Below are 10,869 nucleotides of genomic sequence, written 5' to 3' on the forward strand. Positions count from 1 at the left end.
GTGTTATAGTTTACAGGCTTTATAGTGTTTTTTTCTTCTTCACATTTTGGCACATCATCTCCTTTTCATCACTGCAGAGAAGGGTACCGATCTGGTACCGATACACAGAAATTGGCAGAGAGGAAAAAAAGTTTCTTCCTTTGAAATATTATTTTGAAAGTCACAACACTAATAAGCTGCTGGATATGGCTTTATAACATCATTATCGCTGACATCAAGTAATGAGTCATTACACCTTCACCTACAATCATCCACGGGCCATTCAAAGTGCCTTCCTCTGCCTCAGGGAAAGATATGAAAAAAAAAAAATCCACTCAAATATAAAACAGTTCCCTTTCATAGAAAATACACTTTAGCATAATCAAACATCATTTAAAAAAGGAATAATACATGTTAGTAACATTATTGCATACATATAAAGTAAAGGAAGGTGCATCTCCCATCGTCACTGAATTTAGTGTTAATCCTGCAGTTATCATTTTGGTCTTGTGCAGTGTTTAATTTAAAGTATATTTTAGAAAATGGAAAAACGTTTCTATGCAGAAAGTGAGAATCCAAAACTAAAATATCATACAAATGTAACTAAAGACATTTGATCGTAGCAGCTAAACAGGTACATACACAACAATATAAAAATCCCTTTGGTAGCTACAATGAGGGTTTTTCACCCAGGCTAACCTAAGATATGTAAACATACAAGAATTACTTGAATGTTGCAAACTACACACAACACAGATATAAAAAAGCTGCCGTGTAACAGTCTCCCAGTATAGTGACAACACTAAAAGTCAATCTAACAGTGATACACCAATAAGGATAAATGTCTATAAAGGGTATCACATACAGACATGCATGTTGTTCAGTTGGGTTTGCAGATGGTGTTCACAGCTGTGTGGGCCCAACCTCCCACTGTGGTAGAGAGGTTAGAGGCTCGACGTGTGAGGTTTGAGCGACTGAGTTTACCGCTGGGGTCCAACTTTCTCATCACCGCTCCTCCAGAACATTCCTTTGTGCTGGTCCTGCAGAGAGAAAGAGAGGACACAAATAACTACAGAGCATAAACACTGGAGAAGTGAGTGATGAAAGTGTCCACAGACTTTAAGCCGCTGCACTAATCCAATACGTGATGGAAAATATAACTTAATAATCATTGCACTTTAAATGCTTCTTAAAAATCGTTTTTAAAAAAAATGTATTTGAACCTTTTTGGTTACTCTGAATGTAAAAAGACGCTGCACTAGGTCAGAAACCAGAGGAGACTGTGAAGTCTACCGGAGACGGACCACTTTTGGACAAAATGTCCTCTCCATTAAAGGCAGCTCACTGTGGAATAGCCTCCCGACTGAGATACGGGATTGTCCCACTCTCAATAGCTTCAAAGGACAACTAAAAGAATGGTTGAGAAACAAACAGACGTGCAATCAGCACTAAATGCACTTTAATACAGGGGTATCTCCTCTTGCACTTTACATACCATAGCTGCTACATTGTACTGCCATGTGGTTAATGCCTGTATGCTGCTCATGCTCTTCCTGCATATCATGTATTTATTTTTGCTATGTACTGTATATAAATGTCATGTTCTTATATGTTGTGTGACGGGACTACAGATGGAAATGAGCTCAAAGCTAAAATCCGGCTCATTTACACTTGTAAGCATTATTTTGTTTTAAAGTGTTCATCAATGTGCACTGTCCCGGTTCAAATAAACGATTACATGGAAATGGAAAAGGACTATGAGCTTCTTTTTTTATGAAATGGGGCTATATTATTATTCTATTTCAAAAGGAGAAAATGAAACCGGTATTTATATAGTGCACATAGAAATTATATTTTCTAAAGCAGCAATTGAAAGGTAATATTTATGTTAAGGTTAAGTCCATTGACTTGATGTTTAGGTCCCTTGATAAGCATGTCAGAGCTGAGCTGATAAGGCAACAGAGTACGAGTGGATATGTAAAGGAGGAAGGAAGAAGGAAGTTTGAGTCTGACAGAGAAGAAGAGCCTTGGTCAATGCCAGTTATAAATAAGTTATACAAGATCACATTTTTATTGCAACAGGTCCGAGGCTTTCAAAATGTCACACATATGAGTAATCCATGCATCAAAATAGACACCATGCTGTCTCTGCCATGCGCTTTTATGTATCAAAGTAAATTAAAATCGGAGCACGTTTCCGCAGCTCAGCTGGTTTTTAGTAGCATAGTATTCTGGCCTTTGGATTTACCTTCTTCCCTACTCCACCACTAAGGAGTAGTCGAACTGCCTGTTGTCAGAGGAAAACAAACTTGCATTTAAATTTCAAAAGGAGCCTTTTATACAGTGAGGAGAGCTGTTGGATGCATGTAACGCAAACTGAAAACAGACAAGATCACAGCCCACCGTTTTACATTTTGAATGTCAACACAGGAAGTGATGTAACTGCACTCCAAGTTCTCTCAAGCACATTTGTGTCATATACTCTGGCTCCAATACCCACACCCATACACTCTCCCCCTGCTGTCGCCCCTAACTCCCCCTCATCCAAAATACCAAGAACACAGCCCCAGTTTCAAATATGACCGGGAAGAATGTGAGTCGGGGGAGGGAAGGAAGGGGGAACCACAATCTGTGCTGAGACTCTTAGGGAGGGTGAAGAGGGCGATTGTGCGCCTCTGAGGTCTCCTCTGTGCAGAACATGTACAGCATGAGTAACAGAAAGTGGACTGATTTGGTCCTCAAACACACACTCCCATGCTTTCATCTACACATACAAAGATTTCATTGTAATCAACTATGTATTACTGACTACAAGAAACATTCTATGAGACACTTGGAAATAACTTTACATACAAAAAAAATAAAGATATTAGAACTCAACTAACCCAGTGTTTAATACATAACAAAATAAAGATGGTTTACCCTTTGTCTCTGCCAATGATGTTTTCAAAGGCCTTGGACAGATGTTTAAGCCTCCTGATCCCACTGGACACTGAATTCAGATCTTCATCAAACTTTCTGTTACAGCAGAGAAGCAAACATTCAGAAATGAAACTAGAAAACAAAATCTGAAGCACTTGATCAGAATAACAGACTTACATTCTCTTGTTTTCTGTGTTGGGGGAGGCAAAGGGACTTCGTAGTGCAGCCATGCGGACCAGCTGCCTCCGGCCTCCACCTGTTCTCACCCCTCGGACGGCAGCCTCGGGGGTCCTTCTTCTTCTGGAGCCGGGGGTACGTCTGGGAGTGGCTGCTGCTCGGGGCGTCCGTCTCGGGGTTGCAGCTCTGCCAGGCGTACGTCTTGGGGTGTGAGGGTTTGATGCGCTAGCTTCCTCTGCATCACACGTACCCGGAGTGGCAACTAAACACTCCTCACGTGCACACTCTCTGCTCCTCTGCAGCTTCTGGGTAAGAGAGGAAAAGGACAGGAGAGAGAAGATGAGAGAGGAACTCATTGTCACAACATTTGCCTGATTAGAATGCAGTTACATCAGGGCTGCAAGATATGAGGATGATATGCAATACATTTGAGTTGTTGCATTTCTTGATGATATTATAAACAGATAAATGATAAAAGAGAATAGTTACATAATATAAAATGTATTTCATAGTGATACTCTAACCTCAAATATCAGCAAAAATGGACATAGTGATGAAGATAAATAAAAACCACACCAGTCCATCTACCTGATATACTCCAGTGACGGAGTTGCGAGCACTGCGAGTAAGTTTGTGGACCTTGTTGGGCTTTGGCTGCTCCTTCTGGGTCTCCCAAGTTGGATTCTCTGGGAGAGAGTTGGTCTGGACGGAGCGGAGGGGGAGATGCTTACGCAAAGACATTCGCAGAGAGTTTAGCGAAGAGGAAGAGCGAAGCTTGCGGAAACGGTCGGGGGCTTCTTGGGGGCTCTGAGCGTCGTCAGACTCATCAAGGACTGTGTGCGCCCGCCACACTCCCACCACAGCTTTACCCAATCCATCCATTATTGAAGATGCCATTTTAACTGAATAACCTGCAAAAGGGGAGTGGAGTTGTAAACGAACAGAAAAGTGTGCATGATAATATAAAACATATTGTAAATAGCAGATTCAAGAACAAAGTGCTTTACAGACAATAATGCATGTAATACATTACAAATGCAATGTAATGTAACAGACATTGCAATGCAACTACTCCAGATCTGAGGCGAATGTCCGTTGCAGCAGGTTAGCATCATTTTTGATTATAATGTATCAATATTAAGTAAGAATTACTCTCTTCAGCTACAAACGTGTCAGAATCAGGATGTTCTGCTTTTGCCCTTAGATGTTATTATATGTTTTGTGTATGTAATTAAAAAGAGTGAGTTTTGGACTGATTGGTAAACTAAAGAAGCCTTTTGAAAACCTTACAGTTAGATCTTAGAAAAATGTGATGAGGATTTTTTTTAAATCAAAAAATAAACTGAAGATGACATTTGAAAGATTATAAGTTGTAGCTGTACTATTTTGTATTATAGAAGACACGTACAGGTATAAAGACAGACAGACATAAACAGGTCTAACTCTTCACAGCATTCACCTAACGTTCATAAGTGCAAGATAAGGACTGCACAATTATCTGTAACTAACCAAAAATGTGAATGAACAAAGGCTGAGAAATGACCCATGACAACCTCTACAATCCAGTTGATCGTGTTATTGAAAGTTTCGTGGCTTTTGTCTTTTCTGTTTAAAAAAAAGAAGCTTTGCAGAGCCTCGTTGCCCCGTTTCACTTTTAACTTAGCGATGTGGTTCAAACCAAAACACAACCAGAGGAGCAAATAACTGATATAGCACGTATGCTTCAAATAGGATCAATAATAACGTTACAAATTCGCACTCTTAACAATGACACGTCTTCAAGTAGTAGCAGTATCTGTGAAAGGCTAGTGGTATTCATTCACAAACAACAAAAAGGGAGTGTTTGCGAAAGCACCGTTAGCTGCAGAAACATATTTAGCTAACTTAAATAAAACCTCAGTTTACACTTAATCAAATATATGCTAAATAGCCTCACGTTAAATACTAGCTTTAAAACCGTGAACTTTGTTTCTAGCTCACCTGAAAGCAGCAGTTTTGAGAATATTCCGCTTCAGCTGCCTGTTGTTTCTTTCTTCCACTGTTTGAATTTGGCGGTGGACCGCAGCAGACTGCACCGAATACACGTCACCACGCCCTGCACGCAAAGCACCCTGTGTGACGTAATACGTTACGTCTCAACGTGCTCTTCACGATGTGATAAACTCCCGTCATCATATAATGCATTTTTTTTAATTTTTTTTTTATATATGATAAAATTAGCTTGAAAGATTAAAAAAAAAGCATCGTTTTTTGTCTCTAATTGATTAGTTTAGTTATTCAAAAATAATAATAATCATAATAATCATATTAATTGAATTTACATACAACTTTTTTTCGACTCTTATTGAGTGTTTCAAATATCTTACCTCATTAACAATGAATCTAAACATATATCAATGTAATGCAGTTCAATATAAGAGCACCTTTATGTCGTGCTATCAACATTTTAGTGAATTATATAATGATTAGTGCGATTGCAATATAGATTAACAGTTAACTTAAATACATAACCAAGCTAGATCCTAAAAAGCCGGCTGGTCCGGACAACGTAGAACCTTTCTTCTTAAAGATAGCTGCAGATTGTATTGCTCCACCTCTTACTACTCTTTTTAACCTCTCTCTCAGTACGAACAAAATCCCAAAAGTATGGAAGTCAGCGTATGTCCTGCCACTACTAAAAGGAGGGGAGGCCACCTTATTAAACAATTATAGACCCATCTCTAAATTGTCAGTTCTGGCCAAGGTTCTTGAACGCCTAGTGAGTGAGCAGGTAAAGGTGTTTTTATGTAACAATGACATCCTGTCTAAACATCAGTCAGGCTTCAGAAAGCAACATAGCACCATCACTGCCACAATGAAAGTGGTAAATGATATTACGAGTATTTTAGATAATAAGCAGAGTTGTGCAGCTCTATTTGTTGACCTATCCAAAGCTTTTGATACCGTCGATCATCGCATTTTAAAGCAGAGGCTAGCCAGTATAGGCATATCCAGCCATGCAGTAGGGTGGTTTGTGAACTACCTCTCTGAAAGGTCCCAATGTGTTCAGTTTGATTGGCTGTTTTCTGAGTGGTTAAACATCACTAATGGTGTACCACAAGGTTCAGTTTTAGGTCCGCTATTATTCTCTATCTATATTAATAGTTTAGGTGAAAATGTCGAAGGAGCAACCTTACATTTTTATGCGGATGATATTGTTATGTACTGTGCAGGTCCCTCGATTAACGAGGCTGTTGTTAAATTACAGGCTGTTTTTAACATTATTCAGGCTCAGCTCTCTGAGCTTAAGCTTCTTTTAAATGTGGATAAAACCAAGGTAATGCTCTTTTCTAAAGCTAAAAATACACCAGAGACTGCTTTGGATATTGTAACTACGCAAGGAATACAACTTGAAGTGGTTACCTGTTACAAATACTTGGGTATCTGGCTTGATGACTGTCTCACTTTTAAACTTCATGTCAATAACCTGCTTAAAAAGCTGAGGGTTAGGCTAGGTTTCTTTTACAGAAATAAGTCCTGTTTCTCGCTTGAGGCCAGGAAAAGGCTAGTCACTGTGACCTTTTTACCTGTGCTGGATTATGGTGATTTGTTATATATGAATGCACCTGCCAATTACCTGAGCAAGTTAGATGCTGCGTATCACAGTGCACTGAGATTTTTGACAAATTGTAAAGCACTACGCATCACTGTATACCATTGCCATCACTTACTGTACGGAGGCTCAGTCACTGGTACTTTTTCATTTACAAAGCCATGTTGGATAAACTACCATCTTATATCTGCTCCCGGATCTCTCTGCGAATTGAAAGTACTTATTGCCTGAGATCGCATGCTGTGGTTTTATTAAATGTGCCAAGTGCTAGGACTGTCTTAGGGAAGAAAGCTTTTAGATGTGCAGCTCCACTAACATGGAACAGTCTGCAAAAAGAATGGAAAATTACCAAGCTAGTACCACTACATGTTTTTAAAGCTCGGTTGGATACTACAAAATCAGATGCTGTTGGTACCTGTACATGTGGTTAGATATGTAAATTGTAATCCCTGTACATTTTGCTGTATGATGTCCTTTTGTTGTTCTGTTGTTTATGTTTTTATGTCTTCTTGTGGAACCTACTGCTGCAGGTCTCCCTTGAAAAAGAGATCATTGATCTCAAGGTTTTGAATTGAATTGAATTGAACATTCCCATATTAGATAGGCTACACGATCTGTCCTGGTCCTGGTGCTCCTAAATACTAATACGTATTTTCCACTTTTGAAGCTCATATTTTTCTGATATTAAGTTCATCCTTATCTGCACTTTTAAAGGTCCCATGCAGTGCTTGAATTGGAATGAAAAAGGTGCCAGTACTCTAAAATCAGCAACTTTTTCAAGTCAATTTTATATATACAGCCCACAAACAAGAATTTGGCTATTATAATGCTGGTGGGTTTGTCTCTTTACTACTGTATATTTTAGAAAGGTTCACTGTACTTAACATTTTTTATGATAGGCAGCGGATATGGCTAAAGCTCAGTAAGGTCAATATTAACTGAAAATATAGCAATCAAAGTCTAGATCTTCTGCTGAAGACACATGAAGCAGAGACCTTTCAGGTGAGAGCCCCTCTGGTGGTGTTCAACATTAATGACAAGGAAACAAAGCTCTGGTCAGAAGCATTTTTTATAAAAAGCTTTAACAAAATTAAGTATTTCTGTACATTTTGAATGCAATCTAACTTTCCAACTCAGAAAACGAAAAACGAAAAAGTGTTAAAAGTCTTCTCACATGGCTGAGCTGCTTTGTAATATACTTCACCACTGAAGAATACAAATATGTATAAAGTAAACTATGATGCAATCTAACTTTCCAACTCAGAAAAATGATAAAGAGCATGAACAAAGAACATGTAAAAACAAATGCAAAATTTGCACAATCTAAAATGAGAAACTGTAACTGCAAGTAACAAAGTCTGAGCCATGGTAAAGAGTTACATTGAACACCAAGCTGATCAGATAACTCCCTGGTTGGTCTGAAGTCCTTCTATCTCCAGGATCTGTACAAATCGGCACATTATGCCAAAAGTCTTCTCACTGGGTGAGCTGCTTTGCAATATACTTCACATTGTTAGAAAAGGCTCCAGAAGGCCTTGGGGACATCAGTATCAGGGGCTGGAGCTGGACAGGCTCTTTCATCAGCACTTCTCCTTCCCTTTGCCAGCCAGGACCTCACATACTGTTCCGGATTGAACTGTCCTAGTGATGGTCCATTACATTTAATGAAAACCAGGCTGGACAGTCGGCTGACAGAGAGAGCATTCCTTTTTGCAGTAAGGATATCGTTCATGCAGCTGAATGCCCACTCACACTCACTAGTGGAGACAGCGATGGTTCGGACTGCTTTCAGTAGAGGCTCCATGGCAGCAGGTGTACGGGGTGCCCTGGTTTCCTTGTATTTGCGAAAGCCCTGAACAGTCTCTCTTCTGTCCACTTTCAGCACTTCGCACAAACGTAGCACCTCTATGTCCCCATACTGTACGTCTAACTCCTCTTCAGGCCAACTTCCAGGATGGATAACTTTCATGTCCTGGATTAGCTGATTGTCCCGGGCCTCCCGGCCATGTAATGGGATTTCTCTTGTGCTGACATGAGAGGAGGTTGTGGAAGTCATTCTGTGTCTCAGATTCTCTACCATACAGCGGAAAAACTGACCTGCATGAATCTGTACAAGCCTGCCATTCTCACGCAGGGCAACACCCTTGAAGGACTTCTCAGCTAGAGCTGTATGAACTGTAGTCATGTGTGGGCCAGGCATGGTGACCATGGATTCAAAAACTCGTATTTCTCGAGTTAAGAGCCTATCTGCTGTAGGCAGTGTCATCTCTCTTTTTTGGAGTTGCCGAGAGAGGTCGCTGAGCTCTGTGAGCGCATCGTACATCAGTCCCAGATTGCTGACAAACGTTGCAGATGTGAGCACATCATCCAGGCCCTTGTACTTTGCTCTGTCTCTGGAATCCCTGCTCGTGTCGTTTGCAGCATTTGTGAAGTGATCATGAAGCACTCGGTAGTTTTCCCAGACTGCTCTGACGCTCCTTTCACTTGAAGCCACCCAGCGGATGGACAAAACACGCCCTATCACCAGGAGACGCTGTCCGACTGCTTGCGCACACTGGCTAACTGCCTCTGATTTTTGGGGGAGGCATGGAACAAGGAATAGAGTTTGTCAAAAAAGATCTGGAAATGATTGAGCCCTGAGACCTCCTTGACCACATCCCCAACTGCCAGCTCTAGACGATGATTGGAGCAGTGCCACACAAACAGGCTTGGGAATTTACTACACAACTGGGTAGCAACGCCTGTTCTCTTCCCTAGCATGACTGAAGCCCCATCACATGCAAAAGAAACGAAACACTGACCTAAAAAGTCCTCGTTAAAATCTCTTCCAGGACACTCCATTAACGCCTTTGTGATGTCATCAGCCGTTGTTCCATCCAACTCGATCAGCTCCCAAAAAAACGTTTCGGGCTCAGCATCAGCTAATGCCGAGCGTAGACACACAACAAGCACCGTTTTACCACTAATAGTGGTAGATTCATCGACCAAAACACAGAGTTTTCTTTGCTTTTCTGTAATGTCTTTTGCCATTTTTTTCTTCAGCTCATGAGCTATGTGGTCGATGATTTCGCCACAGGTTTTATTGGAGTGCAAAACCCTGCCCACGTTCAGCCCATTCAGTTTCTGTACATTCAAATCAATTGGCATGTCTGTGAATGGCCGGCTATGTTTGCCAATTTTATATGCCGTTCGAAAAACTCTGATAGTGGTGTCTAATTCAGATTTATGCATAGACTGCACTTGATGTTGAATAGTTTCACGTGAAGCAGATGTAAGGATGTCAGCAGCTTTTACATGGGCTTGTGATTCTTTATGTTCTTTGATTTTTTTTCTCAGGCTAGCTTGTTGTTTGCCCTTGTCAACACCGAAATGAGACACTGCACACTCACCCCATTCAGTTGACAGTTTCAGTCCTTGTCCAGTGTGTATTCCCAAAGATTTGACATCTCTGCATATCCGACATCCTAGCTTCTTATCTTTAAGAAGGAGCCATGCATTGGTCTTGCAAAAATATTGCACCTGGTCCGTTGTCCAGCAGTCAGGTGCATCGCTTTGCCCGGTGTTGGTGGTGGCAGTTGAGCCAGCAGCAGCTAACATTAGAGGCTCTGGAGGAGGCGGCGGAGCTAGTGCTAATGCTAATGCACTAGAACTTGGAGCAGGAGGATCAACCAAAGAAAGCTCCCCATCAGACACAATTTCCAACACAGGCACAGCATTCTCTGTATTTGAAGTTTCTTCCGGCGACAACCGCTGTCTTTTTGCACTTTTATTACATTTTAGAAATGCTAATTAGTGACGTGACTTGCTTTCCTTCTCTCGGGGGCGTGCCTGCTCTGTTCTATCACTCTACATAGCCACCCACTGGGTGGGAGTTGCACTGCATAAACACAACACGTGCATCTAGGTATGTAAATTGTAAAGCATTAAAACATGGTTTTACTAACAGTTTTCAGTATGTTGTTACTTCGGCATTATTATTATTATTATTTTGAAACGTGTATTACTATTAAATCACGGTCAAATAGGTTAATTTTGACATAGTCGTTTCCACCACAGTATTTACATGGAGAAGATAAGCCCCGCCCCCTCTCCAGCACGTTCTGTTTGAATGACAGGAGTAAACAGCTGACAGCCGCTGTGAAACTCCAGCGGTTAGAGCGATGAGAATGTCCGTTCGGCACCTCATGACGCATCTACTG

The 10,869-nt window shown here is 40.8% G+C and overlaps 1 protein-coding gene across 2 annotated transcripts; it reads right to left on the bottom strand.

The window, feature by feature from the left end:
- Positions 1–5,195, bottom strand: LOC117535169. 2 transcript variants are annotated; one of them, XM_034199559.1, is made up of 6 exons: positions 5,059–5,195; positions 3,667–3,989; positions 3,079–3,383; positions 2,902–2,997; positions 2,228–2,266; positions 1–1,019 (listed from the first exon to the last, which is right to left on the bottom strand). In XM_034199559.1, the coding sequence occupies exons 2-5, from the start codon at positions 3,973–3,975 to the stop codon at positions 2,236–2,238; spliced, it is 741 nt and encodes a 246-aa protein (XP_034055450.1). In that variant the 5' UTR covers positions 3,976–3,989; positions 5,059–5,195; the 3' UTR covers positions 1–1,019; positions 2,228–2,235. The 2 variants fall into 2 exon arrangements, with proteins under 2 accessions (XP_034055450.1, XP_034055442.1); XM_034199551.1 differs by lacking the exon at positions 2,228–2,266.
- Between the last annotated feature and the right edge of the window lie 5,674 nt (positions 5,196–10,869).

Source organism: Gymnodraco acuticeps, unplaced genomic scaffold (assembly GCF_902827175.1).
Source record: "Gymnodraco acuticeps unplaced genomic scaffold, fGymAcu1.1, whole genome shotgun sequence".
NCBI classification, from domain to species: domain Eukaryota; kingdom Metazoa; phylum Chordata; class Actinopteri; order Perciformes; family Bathydraconidae; genus Gymnodraco; species Gymnodraco acuticeps.